The following is a 21,539-nucleotide window of genomic DNA, read 5'->3' as shown; positions in this document are numbered from 1 at the left end:
TTGTAGCTTTGTAGTATGTCTCATTATTTAGTAGTCATTTCAGCTGATCAAAGTTCTTTTTTTTTTAAAGAGAGAGAGAGAGAGAGAGAGAATTTTTTAATATTTATTTTTTAGTTTTCGGTGGACACAACATCTTTGTTTGTATGTGGTGCTGAGAATCGAACCCCGGCCACACCCATGCCAGGCGAGCATACTACCGCTTGAGCCACATCCCCAGCCCTCAAAGTTCTGTTAAATCTCTATTGGAATTGCTGCTAAAACATTGAATCTATAGATATGTTTAGGGAGAATTGGCATCTTTACCATTGTGAATATGTTTTTTTCACTATTTAGACTTTTTTAAAAAAAAGATTTTTTAGATTGGACATTGAATTCAGAGGAGCTTTACCACTGAGCTACATATCCAGTTATTCCCATCCCAGTTGCCCCCAAGAAGGTCTGGCTGTTACCCAGGCTCACTTTAAACATGTGATCCTCTTACCTCAGCCTCCCATGTAGCTAGGGTAACAGGTGCCACCATGCCTGGCATTTAAATGCTTTCAAATATAACTTAACATTCTCCACAGTGATGTTTAGACATCTTTTAAAATTTATTCTTAATTAATATATTTGTGTTCTATTATTAAGTGGATTGATCCTTTATTTACTTAGTGGTGCTGAGGATCAAATCTAGGGCCTCACATAGATAAGCCTTCACTCTACTGTTGCACAGCATTCCTAGCCCCAAACTAATTTTATTAATTAAAATTTTTATTTCCTACTTGATATAAAAATGGCCTTTGAATTATTTTGTGTTGGTCCTTTTTTTTTAAAATATTTTTTAATTGTAGATGGACACAATACCTTTATTTTATTTGTTTGTTTTTTTGTGGTGCCAAGGATCGAACCCAATACCTCCTACATGCTAGGCAAGCGCTCTATCATTGGCCCCTGTGTTGGTTCTTATATGCTATATTTTAAAATGTATTGCAAGCTCCTCTAAGCTCATATTAGATTTTTAATGTACTTACTATTTATTGTTTTACTACACGTTATGGAAGAGGATTGTTTTCTCCTAAAGCAATGCCATTTGCATTTTTGTTAAAGGGAAACAGAATAGTGTTTCATATTATCCTGTCAAAGTTTTAACACAAAATATTTGTGCTCCACTCCCAGAAATTTTGATTCTGTAGGTTTAAAGAGAACCACAGTTCCTTGTTCATTTAAAAATCTATGTGGTTCTGTACATTCCTGTTTAAAACCACTGCCAGGGAAGTTACTAAACAGTAAATGTAGTAGCTAATGGGGGTGTCTATTTAGGAGAGGGCATATCATTTAAAATTATGAACATTGAAGCATCATTTAATATTTTGAGTATGATATATGTAAATAAAAATATATACATAAAATGAATTGCTTATGAACTTAAATAGGCATGAATTTTATATGAATGGACATTGTAGAAGAACCCAGTTACATTGTAGATGTGTTGTTTAGTACTCGGTATATTATATTAAAACTTAAAATGTAATTTTGTCTTTCCCAGTTGGAGTCATTCGATGCCCAGTGTGCAGCCAAGAATGTGCAGAGAGACATATCATAGATAATTTTTTTGTCAAGGATACTACTGAGGTTCCCAGCAGTACAGTAGAAAAGTCTAATCAGGTAAGTGGATAATTTTGAGCTTTGAGCTTGTGCCAGCTATTGATGAGGCACCTAAAATCCTGGAGGGCTCAAGTGAAAGGAGCCAAATTTTAGACCATTAATTTATGAAGGTGTATAGTATTTTTAAGTATATAAATAATAATGAAATGGTTCAATGTTAAAAACAAGAGTGCCAGACACCCATGATTACATCCCTGTATTCCCCATCCTCTCCAGAGAAAAACATTATTCTATATTTGACATTATTTCATTTCTTTATACTTAAATATATATTGACAATTAGATTTTAATTTCAATCTCCTTTTTCACTTTTTTTCTGTTCTAATGATATCTATGAAATACATCATATCTTTGATTAGTGAGGAGTCTGCTTTTTTTAGGAAAGCTATTTTTTCTATATGGTATTATTTTAAAAGCCTCATTTGGTAGCATTGTCCCAGGCATTGGATTTAGAAATACAATGGTATCTTCTTTCCTACTTTCATAACCTATATAGAACATTTCTATTGGCCACTTAAATCTGGATATCAGGTCCCTAAGGAAGATCCTTGGTACTGTAACTGGGGTTAGCCACACTGAGATAGGCATATTTGTCTACTTGTGGAACATGATTCATCAGTGATTCCTCTAGGCAGTTCCTTTCATTTGTAACAGAAGATCTGGAGAGGAACTAAATTTGGTTAGGAACTAAATTTGGTTAGGGAAACATGATTATTAGTTGTTTTATCAGAAATTTGTTTAGTGCACATGCTTATTTTCTGTGCTCTTTTTTTTCATTTTTAGCTTTTTGTTTCTCAAGGGAAGTACAGGAATGCACAGGTTACTTTATAAATGAGCATAGCCGTTACTAATTAAAATTATTTTTGTACCAGGCATGTAGCTCAGTTATAGACCTTTTGCCTACCATGTGCAAGGCCTTGAGTTCTAACCTGAACACCACAAAATAAAAGTCTTTTTTTTGTTTCAAAGGTATTTATAGTTATTCACTAATATGAACTCTCATTAAAGCCCAAAATTCCACTTTCTTCACGGGTACTTTCTAATTATTATGAATCACCTTTCAAGAATGGAAATGGGTTGGGGGTATAGCTCATTGGCACAGTATGTGCTTAGCATGCTTGGGTTCCTGGGTTCAGCCTCCATCACCCAAAGGGAAAAAAGAAAAATGGCATTGGATTTGAAGACCATAATATGGGTCCTATGGGTGCTCATCACCATTGGGTTAGTCATTTTTTCTAGGCCTTTCGTGGTAATAATCTAACAAATCTTTTTATTAGAAAGAAAGACAATGTAAGTATTTATCTATTTCTAAGTCAGAATTAATGTGGTTGTACTTTTTAATTTTATATGTGTATCTCTTCTATTCTGGAAACATTGGTTCTTTATTAAATTGGCCATAATTATTTTCTCCAGTAAAAATAAATATCCACTATATATTATACGAGTATATTATATTTGTATTGGTGCAACAAGGAATTATTTTAATTCTTAAAATGAATTGTTAACTAGCTATAAAATTTCTGTAAAGATCAAAAGAAAGTTCTTTAAGTATTCACCAAGGAGTCACTTTTGGGAAGGAGCTGAGGAAACAAAAGCAAAAGATGGCATTATTTAAAGAGGAAGGATTTTGTGGAATATCACCATGGCTGGTGCTGGGTCTAAGTCTTCAGCTTGGAACTCAGATCTCTAAACCCTTGGTGCTGGTGTCTCTGAAGTAGGTTGCAAGAAAACTGGTTCTAGAAGTATTAGATAAACTTCCAACTAGAGCTGACTATTTCTGTAAGAAAGAACTGGTACTCCTGGGGGAAAGTAGCATTGTCTGGAGTGATGTTCCACAGAATTCACAAGCAGAGAGCTAACTGCAAGCCTCAAGTCTCCTCTTCTGACGTTCCAACTTCCTTGCAGACCACCAATTGTTAGAGTCTAAAGTGAAACCAACTGCAACACATAAACGTAGCAGAATAAGAGTACATGGAAGAGTAAAGCTGGAGCCTAAAGGAAATTGTAGAGTGTAGCAAAACAGAAAGCAAGAACCATGGTTACATGTATTAACTGGAAGGTGTACAATCAAATCTCTCTCTCTCTTTTTTTTTTTTTTTTTTTGTACTGGGATATAACTCAGGGGCAGTTTTCCACTGAACTACATCCCAGACATTTTTTACTTATTATTTTGAAACAGGGGCTTACTAAGTTGCTGAGGTTAGCCTTGAACTTAAGCTTCTCCTGCCTTAGTCTCCTGAGTTGCTGGCATTACAGTTATGTACCAGTGCTCCTGGCTCAAATCATCATGTTTTAAAGTTACATTTTACAAAAAAAAAATTTTTTTCCCTGTGGTGATAAGTCATCCACTTGATAGACAGCTATGGTTGCTGCTTCATTTGGTTTTGATGTTTAGGGATTTAAGTTTTTAAAATTTGTATTATTATAACTACATTTAAAATATTCATATACTTCCAAAATAAAATCTAAAAAAAAACCAGGATATTTTCACAGAGCTTCTATCCCTATCATATCTACCATATTTCTTCCCTACCTTATAGGTAACCAATTACTACTTTTATAGTTGTCCTTCTGTTTTTTTAATATGACAATGGAATGTATTACAATTCTTTTTACACACATAGAGCACAATTTTTCATATCTCTGGTTGTATATTTACACCAATTTGTGTCTTCATACATGTACTTTGGCTAATTATGATCATCACATTCCACCATCATTAATAACCCCATGCCCCCTCCCTTCCTCTCCAACCCGTCTGCCCTATACTAGATTTCGTCTATTCTTCCTGTGCTCCCTCTCCCTATCCCACTATGAATCAGCCTCCTTATATCAAAGAAAACATTCTGTATTTGTTTTTTGGGGATTAGCTAATGTCACTTAGCATTATCTTCTCTAACTCCATCCATTTACCTGAAAATGATTTTATTCTCTTTTATTGCCAAGTAATATATCATTGTTTTATATGCCATATTTTTTAATCCATTCACCTATTGAAGGGCATATAGGTTGGTTCCACAGTTTAGCTATTCTGAATTATGCTGCTATAAACATCGATGTGGCTGTGTCCCTGTAGTATGCTGATTTTAAGTCCTTTGAGTATAGACTGAGGAGAGGGATAGCTGGGTAAAATGGTGGTTCTATTCCCAATTCTCCAAGAAATGTCCATTCTACTTTCCATATTGGCTGCACCAGTTTGCAGTCCCACCAGCAGTGTATGAGTGTACCTTTTTCCCCACTCCCTGCCAACACTTATTCTTGTCTGTATGCATAATAACTGCCATTCTGACTGGAGTGAGATGAAATCTTAGAGTGGTTTTGATTTGCATTTCTCTAATTGCTAGTGATGATGAACATTTTTTCATATACTTGTTGATTGATTGTATCCTCTTCTGAGAAGTGTCTGTTCAGGCCCTTGGCCCATTTATTGATTGGGTTTGTGTGTGTGTGTGTGTGTGTGTGTGTGTATGCTCGCGTGCACGCGCTTAGCTTTTTGAGTTCTTTATATAGCCTAGAGATTAGTGTTCTATTTGATGTGTGAGGGGTAAGATTTGCTCCCAAGATGTAGGCTCTCTCTTTACCTCACAGATTGTTTCTTTTGCTGAGAAGAGACTTTTTAGTTTGAATCCAACCCATTTATTGATTCTTGGTTTTAATTCTTGTACCACAGGAGTCTTATTAAGGAAGATGGGGCCTAATCCCACATGATGGAGATTAGGGCCTATTTTTCTTCTATTAGACATAGTCTCTCTGGTTTAATTCCTAAGTCCTTGATCCATTTTGAGTTTGAGTTTTGTGCATGGTGAGAGATAGGGGCTTAATCTCATTTTGTTGCATATGGATTTCCAGTTTTCCCAGCACCATTTGTTGAAGAGGCTATCTTTTCTCTTGTGTATGTTTTTGGTGCCTTTGTCTAAAATAAGATAATTGTAGTTTTGTGGGTTAGTCTCTGTGTCCTCTGTTCTGTACCATTGGTCTATCAGTCTGTTTTAGTGCCAATACCATGCTGTTTTTGTTACTGTTGCTCTGTAGTATAGTTTAAGGTCTGGTATAGCGATGCCACATGCTTCACTCTTCCTGCTAAGGATTGCTTTAGCTATTCTGGGTCTCTTATTTTTCCAGATGAATTTCATGATGGCTTTTTCTATTTCTCTGAGGAATGCCATTGGAATTTTGGTCAGAATTGCATTAAATCTGTATAGTGCTTTTGGTAGTATGGTCACTTCGATAATATTAATTCTGCCTATCCAAGAGCAAGGGAGATCTTTCCATCTTCTAAGGTCTTCTTTGAGTTCTTTCTTTGGGGTTCTGTAGTTTTCATTGTATAGATCTTTTACCTCTTTTGTTGATTCCCAAGTATTTTATTTATTGTTTTTGAGGCTATTGAGAATGGGGTAGTTTTCCTCATTTCCCTTTCTGAGGATTTGTCACTGGTACACAGAAATGCCTTTTTTAAAAAAATGGGTGTTGATTTTATATCCTGCTACTTTGCTGAATTTGTTTTACTAGTTCTAGAAGTTTTCTGGTGGAACTTTTAGGGTTCCTGGTATAGAATCATATCATCAGCAAATAGTGCCAATTTGAGTTCTTCTTTTCCTATGTATATCCCTTTAATTTCCTGGTCTAATCTCTCTTGCCAGTGTTTCAAAAGAATTATGTTAAATAGAGGTGGTGAAAGAGGGCATCCCTGTCTTGTTCCAGTTTTTAGAGGGAATGCCTTCAATTTTTCTCCATTTAGAATGATGTTGGCCTAAGGCTTAGCATAGATAGCCTTTACAATGTTGACATATGTTCCTGTTATCCCTTAAGTTTTCTAGTGTTTTAAACATGTAAAGGTTCTGTATTTTGTCAAATGCTTTTTCTGCATCTATTGGGATGATCATATGATTCTTATCTTTGAGTCTATTGATATGATGAATTAATTTTATTGATTTCAATTAGGATGAATCCTACTTGATCATGGTGCACGACCTTTTTGATATGTTTTTGTATTCGATTTGCCAGAATTTATTGAGAATGTTTGCATCTCTGTTCATTAGAGATATTGGTCTGAAGTCTTCTTCTTTCTATGATGTATCTTTGCCTGGTTTAGGAATCAGAGTGATATTGGCCTGAGAGAATGAGTTTGTAAGTACTCCCTCTTTTTCTATTTCCTGAAATAAATTGCAGAGTGTTGGTATTAGTTCTTCTTTAAAGGTCTGGTAGAACTCAGCTGTGTATCCATCTGGTCCAAGGCTTTTCCTGGTTGGTAGACTTTTGATGGTGCCTGGTACCTCATCACTTGAAATTGATCTGTTTAAATTGTGTATATCATCCTGATTCAATTTGGGCAAATTATATGACTCTAGAAATTTCTCGATGCCTTCAATATTTTCTATTTTATTCTGTCTTCTGCTGCTTTGGGTGTTGATTTGTTCTTCTTTTTCTAGGGCTTTGAGATGTAGTATGAGGTCATTTATTGACTTTTTCTTCTTTTAAGGAATTTACTCCATGCAATGAACTTTCCTCTTAGAACTGCTTTCATAGTATCCCAGAGATTTCAATATGTTGTATCTGTATTCTCATTCACCCCTAAGAACTTTTTAAATCCTCCTTGATGTCTTCTGTAACCCAATGTTTATTTAGTAGCATATTATTTAGTTTCCAGGTGTTGGAGTGGATTTTATTTCTTATTTTGTCATTGATTTCTAATTTCATTCCATTATGATCTGATAGAATGCAGGGTAGTATCTCTACTTTTAAAGAAGGATCCATGTGCTGCTGAGAAAAAAGTATATTCTCTCCTTGAAGGTTGTAATATTCTATATATGTTGGTTAAGTATAAGTTATTGATTGTATTTTTGAGTTCTGTAGTTTCTTTGTTCAGCTTTTGTTTGGAAGATGTATCTAGTGATGAAAGAGGTGTGTTAAAGTCACCCAAAATTATTGTGTTGTGGTCTATTTGACTCTTGAAATTGAGAAGGGTTTGTTTGATGAACATAGATGCTCTATTGTTTGGGGCATATATATTTATAATTGTTAAGTTTTATTGGTGTATGATTCCCTTGAGCAGTATGTAGTGACCTTCTTTATCCTTTTTGATTGAGTTTAGTTTGAAGTCTACTTTATTTGGTATGAGGATGGAAACCCTTACATTCTTCCGCAGTCCATGTGAATGGTATGATTTTTCCCAACCCTTCACTTCCATTCTGAATGTCTTTTTCTATGAGTCTCTTGTAGGCAGCATATTGTTTTGTTTTGTTTTTTATCCAATCTGCTAGTCTATGTCTTTTGATTGGTGACTTTGGACCACTAACATTCCAGGGTTATTATTAACACATGATTTTTATTCCCAGCCACTTTTATTTGTTTTTGGTATTTAACTGACTTGGTTTCTCCTCTGATTAGATTTTCCTTTAGTGTAATCCCTCCCTCTGCTGATTTTCATCACTGTTTTTCATTTCCTCTTCTTGGAATATTTTGCTGAGGGTGTTCTGTAGTGCAGGCTTTCTAGTTGTAAATTCTTTTAACTTTTGTTTATCATGGAAGGTTTTTATTTCATCATCAAATCTAAAGCTTAATTTGTTGGATATAAGATTCTTGATTGGCATCCATTTTCTTTCAGAGCTTGGTATATGTTTTCCGCTATATCCCGGCTTTGAGGATCTGGGTTGCAAAATCTGCTGAGATACAAATTCTTCTCCCCATATATGTGATCTGATTCCTCTTTCTTGCAGCCTTTAAAATTCTATCCTTATTCTGTATGGTAGGTATTTTCATTATAATATGCCTTGGTGTAGATCTGTTGTAATTTTGTACATTCGGTCTCCTCTAAGCCTCTTGTATTTTTTTTTCCAATTTGTTCTTCATGCTTGGGAAATTTTCTGATATTATCTCATTGAAGAGATTATGTATTCCTTTGGTTTGAAGCTCTGAGCCTTCCTCTATCCCAATAATTCTTAGATTTGGTCTTTTGATGTTGTCCCATAATTCTTGGATATTCTGTCCAAGAACATTATTTTCCAGATTGTATACTGTATCTTTATTATCTGATGTTCTTCCTTCCAAGTGTTCTAGTCTGTTGGTTATGCTTTCAATTGAGTTTTTTATTTGATTTATTGTATCCTTCATTTCAAGGATTTCTGGTTTTTTTTTTTTTCAGGGTCTCTCTCTCTCTCTCTCTCTCTCTCTCTCTCTCTCTCTCTGTAATCTTTTGCTACCAGTATTTGCTCTCTTATCTCATTGTTGGAGTGATCCATTTTTGCTTGTATTTGCTCATTTAGGTCATTCTTTAATTCACAGATCATTTAATTTTGAACCTTCTGAACTCCTTCTCTGACATTTCATCAACTTCGCACTCTCCATGGGTTGTTATTATAGTGTCCTGGTTTGTTTGGGGCACTTTCCTCCCTTGTTTTTTCATGGTGTCTATGTGTCTTCCTTTCTTACAACGTGGATCCATGATATTACAGTTTCTTCCCTATATTCTTGTAGTACCCGTACAGATTGTCTGTACCTCACCGTGATGTTGGGCTTCCAGACCCTGATGGTGTCCCTCAGTGGATGCTACTGCATCTTGGATATGGGACCTGCGTAAGTTGGAGTGGGTGTATCGGGGCCGCTAGGCTTGACACCCCCAGTGGTAGTTTGCTGGTCGGAAGGGCGACCCTGTGCCAGAGGCTAGGCTCTGGCAAGTGTCTGCCCCACCAGGAAAGGGGTGGACCAGGCCTGCTGTGTACCTGGGCCCTGCAGAGGCTGGTTTCGGTGGATCTGGGCTGCTAGGCTCTACCTCCCAAGGTAGTGTGGTGATCGGAAGGGGCAGTCCTGCTCCAAAGGCTAGGCTCTGAAGGTGTCTGCCCCACTGGGGGAAAGGGTGAACTGGGCCTATTGAGAACCTGGATCTTGAGTGGGCTGGAGTTGGTGGTCTGGGCTGGATCTCAGCTCCTGCCTTAGTCCATTGTCAGAAGGGGCAGTTCTGCACCAGAGGCTAGGCTCCAGCGAGTGTCTGCCCCACAGGGAAATGGGTGGACCTAGGCCACTGGTGCGCCTGGGCCCTGCAGAGGCAGGTGTTGATATCCTTTTGTTTTTAATACCATATGATATATTACTGGGGGGGGGGTGTTGACCGGGGATTGAATTTAAGGGCACTGAGCCACATCCCTGGTCCTATTATGTATTTTATTTATAGACAGGGTCTCACTGAGTTGCTTAGTGCCTCAATTTTGCTGAGGCTGACTTTGAACTCTCAATCCTCCTGTCTCAGCTTCCCAAGCCACTGGGATTACAGGTGTGTGCCACCGTGCCTAGCCTGTACTTGTTAAATAAAAAAATCCACTTCATCGCATTTTTCTTAAATATAAGTATTTACATACTTTTCCTGCTTTTAAAAATATTTGCATAATGTATAAGAAATTTCTTCTGATCAGCGTATATACACATTCCACAGTAATTTCGTAGCCTTTCTGGAGATTATATTTTGGGTGACATCTTTGTGGAGGTGGAAGTTGAAGGTAAGTAGATGTGATCAGTCTGCAGATTAAAGACTTATGTACAGAATCAGAGGGAAAACAGTAGTAGATGGGATCTAGTGGGACATTCAGGGAGAAAGGAGGATTGGCAGATTTTAAGGAATCCAAAATCATTTAAAATCACTTGATTTTTAGTAAGTAGGCATTTGTGGTGTCAAACAATGCTAGACATTTTAAAAGTGATAAGAGCTGAGATTTTGCTATTTGGAAATTATTCAGGTATTTGGAATTTGGTAACCCCTGAGTGAAGAAAAAATATTTTTTTCTTCCTGACCACAAATAAGATAATGAGAACTGCTTATATGTTTTTTGACCTTAATATCTGTACCCTACCTAGAGATTGGTACAGTTACACAAGTTAGAAACATAAATGCTATTTCTTCTTTACCTCACATACCCAATGCATCATCCAAACCAGTTTTACTTTCTAACTCTCTCTCATACCCATTCTCTTCTCATCTCCATTTCTTTCTGCCACCCCTTGCCTCCATCACTGCAAAACCTCCTAGTTTATCTTTATGCAGAAATGCTCCTTTTCTAATCTGTTCTCCACCTCACAGCAATATTGACTTTAAAATGTAAGATATGGCCATTCCACTTTCTTACTTAAAAGCTTTCAATAGACTTCTCCAAAGACCAACATTATCATGTGACCTGCTTAATCTGGCCCTTTCCTGCCTCACCACTAGCTCCTCCTCTTGCCAGTTATCCCTTGATCTCTGTACTTGAGTCATACTTGCTTTCTTTTAGTTCTTTGAATTTGCTATATTCTTCTTGTCTACAGTCTTCTATTCATGTTCTTTTGTCTTCCTAGAAGACTTTTCAACTTTCATATCTTGATGTAATAGGATCTTTTTAGGAAAAGCTTTCTCTGGGTACTCCTTCCTGTTGTTTTCTCCAGACTTCCAAATGTAATTCAATGAGAACAGTTTCTCCATCAGATAGTCTTATAATTTCTCATATATTTTCTTTATGACAATTTTAAATAGTTATATATGAGTGTAATTATTCCAACAATGTATGTTTGCTTCACAGATATACTTGTAATCTTTACAGCTACTCTGTAAATTCAGTTACCACCCTCATTTTAGAAATAAGTAGTATATTGTGCCCAAGAGCACTTAGTTAATAGGTGTGTGTGTTTGGGGGGGCGGGGGGGATGAGATTCTAACCTGTGAGACTGTAGGCAGGGACTGTATTTACTTTTCCTAATTCTTCTATTCCAACACCTAGTACAGTGCCTGGAATATTTAGTATATTAAACTAAGGAGAAAATATAACAATACTTACCTATGTTTAATGTTTCCATATCGTATGCATATAATTCATTACATAATGTCAATTTAAATTTCAAACACTGTTGGGAACAGGAAAGACAGTAGAACGAATAAGACATAACTTCCCTATGTTCATATATGAATACACAACCATTGTAACTCCACATTATGTACAACCACAAGAATGGGAAGTTACACTCTATATATGTATGACATGTCAAAATACATTCTACTGTCATGTATAACTAAAAAAGAACAATCTTTTTAAAAAGGAAAAAATACCCTGAGTCTAGTATGGTTGGTGTATCATTTATGTTTAACTAGTAGATGAGCAACTTTTCATTTTTCTCAAAGATTTATGTGACATGCTTGCTTTATCATCAGGTGTGTACAAGCTGTGAAGACAATGCTGAAGCTAATGGGTTTTGTGTAGAGTGTGTTGAATGGCTGTGCAAGACATGTATTAGAGCTCATCAGAGAGTGAAGTTCACAAAAGATCACACTGTCAGACAGAAAGAGGAAGTATCTCCAGGTAATAAATCAGTTCCCTTTGTTCATTCATTCCCTATCTCTCCCAACGTACTTCCTTATGTTGATTTATTTGAATACATTTGTAAGCATTAAATGTGCTCTTACTTTTTAATATAGAGGTCAATATTGTTATTGAAATTGGACTACTTATAAATATTGGTAAGCATGAATTAGTTAATACAGTCCTCCTTCCTCACATTCACACTGCCAAACTCCAGCTAGTATAATTATCTTAATTTGGTATGAATATGGAGCAAATAAAAATTTAAAAAGTTGTTTTTCTTATTTTCTCATCTCTAAAGTGATAAGGAATGGACCTAAACATTTATAGCTCTCTTCCTTCTAATATTTTGGTAGTAAACCTGCTTTGTGATATTTTCATGATATACAGATAGCCAAAGAAGCTTTGAGGGGCTGGGGTTGTAGCTCAAGCGGTAGTGCGCTCACCTGGCATGCGTGCGGCCCGGGTTCGATCCTCAGTACCACATAAAAACAAAGATGTTGTGTCCGCCTAAAACTAACTAAATAAATAAATATTAAAATTCTCCCTTAAAAAAAAAAAGAAGCTTTGATTTTTATGTAATTATGGTTTTTGAGTTTTTATTGTGTTGTAAACTTTTAAAGTAACATTCACGGAAATAGATGTTTTATTTTAGTAAAATATTTGTAACATAAAATTAATCTTTTAAAATATTTTTAAATATACAATCCAGCAGCATTAATTACATTTACAATGCTATGTAGCCATAACCATTATCTATTTCCTTTGGTATCTGGCTTATTTCATTTAGCATATTTTAAGGGTTTTTACATTTCATAGTGTGTCTCAGAACTTAATTCCTTTTTATGGCTCATTATTATATTTTTATTTAAAATTTGTTTTGCTGCTTTTTATTCTTCAAGTGAACTAGTACAAATTTGCATGCCTACTCTGTATTCTGGGAACTTGGCTAGGAACGAAAATGAAAGAAGATATATATTTCCTGCACTCTAGAACTTTATAGTATAATAAGACTATAGCAAAATAAACAATTGTAGTTTGGCCTACCAAGTGCTATTGTTAGTACATGAAAGGACTAACAACCTCAGATTTGGGGATTTAGGTTGGAGGCTAGATGACTCCAATTGAAAGAGCTGCATCTATGGAAACAGAAGATTTTCTTCATGGCATCGAGGTTACATTTGATAGTGGGCCATAAAATTTCCTCAACAGATTTTAGCAGTTTAGATGTGGGTATAGAGAAGGGTTGGATACATGTAGAGTTTGGGTTTAGCTGGACAGTGTAAGAGATGCATTGTGATGACATTTTGAAGGATTTTAAAATTTTAACTGGATAAAGAAAAGAAATAGAGTTGCTTGATAGGGTGATAGAGTGTTAGTGTTAGTTGGTAGAGGACTAGCCACTGAGATGCAGGAAGAGCTGTAACTAAGAATTAGAAAGCTGCACATGGTGGTACACGCTTGTAATCTCAGCTACTCAGAAGACTATTGTTGTTATAGTCGTTGATACTAGGGATTGAACCCAGAGCACTTAACCACTGAGCCACATCCCCAGCCCTTTTTATGTTTTATTTTGAGACAGGGTCTCTCTGAGTTGCTCAAGATCTCACGGAGTTGCTGAGGCTGGCTTTGTACTGGTGATCTTTCTGCCTCATCCTCATGAGCCGCTGGGATTACAGGTGTGCCCCACCACACCTGACAGATTATATTTTATGTAATTAACCTGTTTTATATTTTTTAGTTCATCAATCACAATTCTCTTAGATGACCTTAGTTTTATACTAAATTCTAGGACTAATTTTGTTGATATATGTACTTGGCCCTCATTTTCCTTTGCTTACTTAGAAATACAAGTGCTTAAAGTTTGAGTTATACTTTACCACTTTGATTTCTGCCATTTTTAAAATATCCTGCATTTATAGTTACCAAGCAATTGAAGATACATGAATTTTTGTGTTTGCTTGTTTTCAAAACTACTTTGGTAGGTCTATAAATGTCTGTGATATATGTTAATGCAAAAAGAAGTTGTTTAACATTGTGATTATTATGAATCTAAGAATTCTTTAAAAGAACAAAATAATTTTCTTAGTGTTTTGGTTTTATTTCTATTTTTAACTTATTGGATTATGATCATGAAAATGTGAATCTTTTAATTCATTCTTTTTGCTAGTATACACAAAAGGATTTTTTAAGGATTTAGAAGTATATCAAAATAAATTTTGAGTGAATCAAAGATTTAAATACAAAATGAAAACCTTAAAGGTATATCATGAAAGGAAAAACAAACATTTTTTATAACTATAGGTAGTAGTAGGTAGTTTCTTAAAAACTAAAACTATTAAATACATCTGTTTAGAAAAACAACACCCTAAGAGAAGTTAAACTGGGAAAAATGTTTGAAGATCTTAGGCAGGCAATTTACTAAGTTCGAATGCAAGTCAACAAGAAAGCAAATTGGAAAGAAAATTTGTAGGAGTTATTAGCAGACAGTTTTTCCTTTTTTTGTTAATGTTGAGGTCAAACCTCAGGTCTCTTGCATTCTGGGTAAGTGCTGTCTCAGCTATATCCCCAGTCCAGCCAACAACTTTTTAAAAAATATTTTTTAGTTATCAATGGACCTTTATTTTATTTATTATATGCAGTGCTGAGAATCAAACCCAATGCCTCACAAGTGCTCTACCACTGAGCCATAAGTCCAGCCCCCCAGCCAACAAAAATTTTTAAAAGAAATATAAATGGCTGATGACTCAAGTTGTTCAACTTCAGTTGTTAGAAAAATACCAACATTTTAGGATAAATTTCTTTCTCTCCCTTTCTCATCTATTGGCACGATTTAAAAATATGGAGAATATCCCCTACCAATATTCTCTACTCCATAAAAATATAGAAAATGCCCTCTCTGTATAAATTGGTTCTATTTTGAGGGGGTCAATTAGTTATTTCTATCTAAAATTACCCTTTGACCTAACAATTGTAGCACTAGGAATTTATTTTATGGAAACACTCAAGTGATTTATTGCTCTATATGTGTTTTTCAGCATTTTCATACGATATTGAGAAATGAGGACCTTGTACTAGCACATGGTTTGCCCATTTGATGGAATGTTATACAATTAATAAATACATCTACCTCATTCTTATTTACTTACACAGAAAGGTATCTAAGAGTTAAGGGAGAAAAGGAATATCTTACATAACAATGTGTGTCATGTCACTAAATTTTATATCCTCTGTCCCCTGCCCTATTTTGAGGGGGAGGTACTGGGGATTGAATTCAGGGCTGCTCTAACAATGAGCTACATCTCCAGTCCTTTTTACTTTTATTTTGAGACTGGATCTCACTATGCTGGGTTTGCAATCCTCCTGCCGTAGCTTCCCAGGGAGCTGGGATTACAGATGTGTACCACCATGCCCAGCACATTTTTTTGTTTTATAAAATAAAACACTGCATGTTTTAGTCAGCTTTTTAGCTGCTGTGACCAAAAGGTGCAACAAAAACAATTTTAGAGGAAGAAGAATTTATTTGGGGGCTTATGGTTGCAGAGGGCTCATTCCATAGGCAGCCAACTCCATTCCTCAGGGCCTGAGGTAAGGCAAAATATCAAGGTGGATGTGTGCGACAGAAAACAGCTCCGAACATCACACTAGGAAGCAAAGAGTCACCACACTTACATAAACTAAATCCCCCAAAGGCATGCCCCCAATGACCCATCTCCTCTAGCCATACCCTACTTGCCTATAGTTACTATTCAGTTAGTCCCTATTAGGGGATTAATGCACTGATAAAGTACATTAATCTCATTTTACCTACAAACTTTGTTGCATCATCTCACACATAAGCTTTTTTTTGGGGGGGTACCTAATATCTAAGCTATAACACTGTACTATATTACATACGGTTCTATATACCCCAAAACAACCAGAGTAATACATTCTAGGTTATTAAGAATAGTTGTCTCTGAAAGTGGGATTATTTGTGAAATGTTTGGAGTTTTACCTTTGATTATTGGTGAGATAACTGGTATTACTTTTTGATCAACCAGAATAGTCATTTGTATTCTTGATTTTTCCACTTAAAATTATTACATAAGAATTTCTCAGTTTTATCCCCACATTAAAAAACTAATAAAAATTCACTGGAGTAACTATAGTGTAATAGTAAAAACACTTAAGATTATTTGTGTCTAAATGGGTATCCTTTGTTAGGATTTTTGCAAAATAGGGAGGTTTCTTATTCACTATTCCTTTTATATACTTTTATTAGATTTTTTGAATCACATTTTTAAAAATGTCCTTTCAAATTTGGCATAGAAAAAACATCTTTTTAATTACACAACTTCGCTGTTTCATTTACTACTGAATTAATGTGAACTTCTATTATAGAAAATGAAAAGCTCATTTATATTTTTTTAGAAATACTGAAAATATTTAATATTATATACCTGTAATACCTAGTAGTAGTTACAGTATAGATAAAAATTATTTGTGGTTCTCTTCTAGTAAGTATGAAGTATGAAAAAAATTATGTTAATTTTTTTCCTCTTTGCTTTCCATGATTTCTGCAGAGGCAGTGGGTGTGACCAGCCAACGACCAGTGTTTTGTCCTTTTCATAAAAAGGAGCAATTGAAGCTTTATTGTGAGACGTGTGACAAACTGACATGTCGGGACTGTCAACTGCTAGAGCACAAGGAGCATAGGTACTAGCACTATTCATTATGGACAGATTTATAATAAAGTTCTATGTGGACTTGAGAACTGCTGTCACCTCAGCTAAATGGCAGTCTGCAAAGTGGTATGCTGGCCTGTACCATAGCTTATCCACTTTGGCATTATTGGCATTTTGAGCTAGATAATTCTTTGTTTTGGGGAATGTCATACTTTGTGTGGGGTTTAGCAGCAAACATCCTTGACCTCTAACAGTTAGTTGCCACTGCACCCCACATCCTTCCCTAGTCATGACAATTTAAAAATATCTCTAGATATTACCAAATATCCTATGTAACACAATCACCCTGAGTGAGAAACTCTAGTTCAGACTCTGTTTTAGAACATGTGAAATTAGTTATAGGTGTTATAAAATTAGGATATTTTCTATTTAAAAAATAAATCTAGATTTCTGGTTTCATTTAAGAAATAACTGTTGTAGCCCTAAGTTCATATACTTTCACACCAGCATTTAGCTGGAATTAACTTTAGTGCTCTTCCGAATAAGACATGCCATTTCTGGTTCATTGTAGATCTTACCAAAGCTTACTTTTACATCTAACCTCCATAGGCACGTGAGTTAGCAACCACTGATTTGGACAGTAACACTCAGATTAGTTGACACATGTATTGTTGCCTATAATGGTCCAAATTTCCCATAATGGAAGTCTGGATAATTTGGAGCAAGCATACCAATGAAGATCAGGAGAAAAGCTGGGTAAAATCCAGAAATTATCTATAAGAAATTTCAGATATAATCAAGTAGTAAAGAATTATTGTATCAGGATTTGGTTGAAAATAGGGGCAGAGGATTGCAGAGACTTTTTTTTACCTCTTGAGATATTTGCCTAGAGGTTGAGATAATTTTAATATACTCTCAGGGCTGAGAAGTGAGGGATTTGAGTTCAGGTTCATAAGGAGTAAAAGCTTCCTCTTGCCTTGAGTTGGGATCCTTATAGTAATGATCAATTAGCTAGTGAGCAGCACCTCACATTAAATTAATATGAAATCTTATTGTGATGTCCCAAAGCACCTGTCAGAATCAAATGTGAATCCTCCCTAGAAAAGGAAAATATTCTAGGCTTCAAACTTATTTGGGTAGTGTATTCTGTATATAGTTAGAAATAGCCAGGTATGTTTGATTAGACATTGTAAATGAAACCTAGATATAACAAAGAATAAGAAGACCCACAGTTCTGCATCATATGTTCAACATGGTAAAAGACAAAATAGAAAGTTTGGGTGTAGTATTTCAGGGGTGTATAAAAGATGGTGGAATGAGATGGACATCATTACCCTAAATACATGTATGAAGACACGAGTGGTGTGAATATACTTTGTATACAGCCAGAGATATGAAAAATTATGCTTTATATGTGTAATACGGATTGTAATGCATTCTGCTGTCATATATAACAAATTAGAATAAAAATTAAAATTAAAAACTATAAAAAGAAAGCAAAATGGAAAGTATAGAACAGAAAATTACAGCGACTGAAATTAATTCAATAGAAGTTTGAACAGCAGATTTGACATAGCAGGAAATGAGAATTTTTGAACTAAAAATTAAGAAAATATCTAGAATGAAGCATGGTAAACAAAAGAATGAAACATAGAAGAAAGTTTTCAATATGGATGTAATTGCAATCCAAGTAGGAAAGAAAAGAATGGGAAGGAAGCAGTACTTGAGAAAATAATGAAATGGCTGAGAACTTGCAAGTACTCATGAAAGACATCTAGTTCATATTCAAGAAGTCTTACAATACCCAGCAGGATTATTAAGAAAGTAATACTTTTGGGCTGGGACTGTAGCTCAGTGGTAAAGTGCTTGCCTTGCATGTGTGAGGCACTGGATTCGATCTTCAGCACCACATAAAAAATAAATAAAGATTACTATGTGTTCATCTACAACTAAATAAATATTAAAAAAGAAAGAAAGAAACTAACATTTATAAACTATAGAAAGAATTACTGCAAATCTCAAGTTCTATCCCCAGTGTGCATATTTTTTTAAAAATGAATGAGAGATTTTCATATTTTCATACTAAATACACTTAGAGAATCTATCTCTAGTAAACCCTCACTAAAGTACCCCTTTAGGTAAATAAATAACAGTAGGAGATGCACAAAGAAAAAAGTAATAGATATGAGTAAAGCTAAATGAATATTGACCTAGGAAACAATGTCTTAGTTTATGGTATATGTGTGTATCATGTAGACATGTTAGGAGACATGGAGTCTAGGAAAAATGTAAAAAGTATGGATTAATATTAGATGATGGTAAGTTTAGATATACATTTTGTAATGTCTAGGATAGTCACTAGAAGAATAGTAAAAAAACATATGAAGGGGTCCAAGGTTATAGAGTAATCCATCAGTCTAAACTAGGCTACCAAAGTAAGACAAAGCAACAAAGATTAAGTGGGTTCAAATAAGGTCTTGGTAATTGGTACATCTGCAGATACAATCATATTTATATCAAATCTTAATGCATAAAATGTTCCAAATTATCAAACAATTTCAGTCTAGATAAGAAACAAAGTAGAAAAATCCGCTATTTTGTTTTTTTATGGCACTGGGGGTCAAACTCAGGGCCTTAAGGAGCTACATCCTCAGATGCTTCTGCTATGTGCTTTTTATGAGAAATATCTAAATCCTGAGCAAATAAAAAGATTAATAGGAAAAGATATGTCATACAGATACTAACCAAAGGCAAGCTGATGTAGCAGACAAAATATATTATTTTAGATTAAAAGGGAAGCTTTATGAAGATAAAAGGCTTAATTTAAAAGATACAACAGCTCTAAATTTATGTGCATCATAAACTTAAAATGACAGAACTTTAAACTGGTAAGTACATAGAGTGGAAAATTTTAATATATGTTCCAAAGTATATTAAATACATAATTGACAAAATACGACTAAAAATCAATAAAGAACATGTCAGTAAGATTAAAATAACAGAATTAGCAAATGAAGTTATGGAGATTATGAAAACTATACTGAGTAATACACATTCTTTTCAAACATACAAAGAAAAATTTTAATTGACCATATTTCTAAGCAAAGTATTAAATTTCAAAGGATTGAAATCCTGCAAAATAACTTGTATAACCCAATAGAATTAATCTAGAAAACAACAGTAGAAGAGAAAAATACTGTACTTTTGGAAGAGAAGAAATGGAATTTGAAAATTAAATGTTCTGATAAATGATCATGGAGTATCCTAGAAAGAAAAAGGTCTAGAAGATACTGAGACAAATGACATATATGGGATATAGTCTAAAAGGATACATGACTTGCGAACATCAGTTTTCTTGAATTTAATAACTAATATTATTAGATAAGGGAACATTCTTGTTTTTAGGAAACGCACACTGAATTATGTGGCTAAAGGGCAAAATTTGAAAAATAGATCTTTGAACTCTTACATATTTCATTTTGAAATTACTTCAGAATAAATCATTAATAATTAACTAAAGCACCAAAGAAATCCTAACAGATATTAGAAAATATTTTTATCTAAATTATAGTAAAAAATAGTACGTATCAACCAAGCCTTAAGTTTTATAGCTAAATCCATCATTAGAAAGAAACTTTCAGAACTGTTAAATGATGAAATAGTTAATAGTTAATAAATCTTATTTTTTGCCAGATCTGCCCAATGTGCTCTGTAAGCCTTTAAAACTATTAGTGATGGATGTGTATCTTTCTTAAACTTAAGAAATAATTTTAAGAATGTCCATAAACATTATGTATCAATATCCTTCTTAAGGAATAATATGAGAGAAAGGGGAAAACCTGCCTTACAGGGTTGTATTTGGTACTTTTTAAAGATTATTATTTATATTCTTTATAATCTTAATTTTTTATTACTCATTTTTTTACATTTGGACCTCCCCTCATTTTATACATATATTTGTTTGAAATAATTTGCCTATTTACTTATTTCTTCAGATATCAATTTATAGAAGAAGCTTTTCAAAATCAGAAAGTGATCATAGATACACTAATCACCAAACTGATGGAAAAAACAAAATACATTAAATACACAGGAAATCAGATCCAAAACAGGTAAATTTGCACTTATGGTATTATACTAAATCATTTTTATATGTTAAGTGTATTCACATTTAAGAGAACATTTTTCTTAACTCATTGTGAAGCAATTAGTAAGCTATCAGATGACTCAATTTTTTTCTGGAAACTTTGGGTTAGAAAGCATTTTTTTCAGCTATGAATTTTTTTAAACTAATGTGTTAATAAAATAAGTAGTAATAACTTATATATCTGGTAGGTATTAATAATTTATAATTATTTGGTATTTTCCAATTTAAAGACATGCCAAGATTTAAAAACAAAATCAACTATTTTTTCCAGCATTATAAAATATTTAAATAGTTGATTATATACTCAATTGCTGTTTTAAGGTTTGCTAAAATTTGGGATGCCCTCCCCTAAGGCTATGATCTTTAATTGCAAAGGGGTAGAAATTTTAGGACACTGAGACAGGGATTGTTAAACATACCTTTTATTCCTTGTCTAATACAGTATGCAAACAGTTTCTAGGTATTACTTGTTATGCCTTTAATCCTCCAAAGAAGGAAATCAAATGTCCAAAGGCTTACATCTTAGAATTTAGCAACTAACTCTTTGTAAGAAAGGGGGTTGTCTCACCACTTTTTTTTTTTAATCCCATGTAGGGCATGTAATGACATTTAATTAACATTTTAACACACTTGTGAAATCCCATGTCCTCTTTCTTTTGTTGTTTAACATACAAAAGTAGCATGCCACTGCCTAAATAGGTCAAGAAATGCCAAATGGAAAGAACCCGAATAAAAGAGGCCTGGCAGGGGCTTTGAATATTGTTC

The 21,539-nt window shown here is 34.4% G+C and overlaps 1 protein-coding gene across 2 annotated transcripts in view; it reads left to right on the top strand.

The window, feature by feature from the left end:
• Trim24 (tripartite motif containing 24) overlaps positions 1-21,539 on the top strand; it is a 99,369-nt gene that overhangs the window by 36,674 nt on the left and 41,156 nt on the right. For both annotated transcript variants that reach the window (XM_026398562.2, XM_026398561.2), the window contains exons 2-5: positions 1,526-1,644; positions 11,813-11,960; positions 16,526-16,658; positions 20,623-20,739. In XM_026398562.2, the coding sequence (XP_026254347.1) occupies positions 1,526-1,644; positions 11,813-11,960; positions 16,526-16,658; positions 20,623-20,739 (517 nt within the window). The remainder of the gene's footprint in view (positions 1-1,525; positions 1,645-11,812; positions 11,961-16,525; positions 16,659-20,622; positions 20,740-21,539) is intronic.

Source organism: Urocitellus parryii, chromosome 3 (genome assembly GCF_045843805.1).
Source record: "Urocitellus parryii isolate mUroPar1 chromosome 3, mUroPar1.hap1, whole genome shotgun sequence".
Classification (NCBI taxonomy): Eukaryota; Metazoa; Chordata; class Mammalia; order Rodentia; family Sciuridae; genus Urocitellus; species Urocitellus parryii.
Note: the sequence above shows the minus strand (reverse complement) of the source record. Positions and strands in the feature narration are given on the sequence as shown.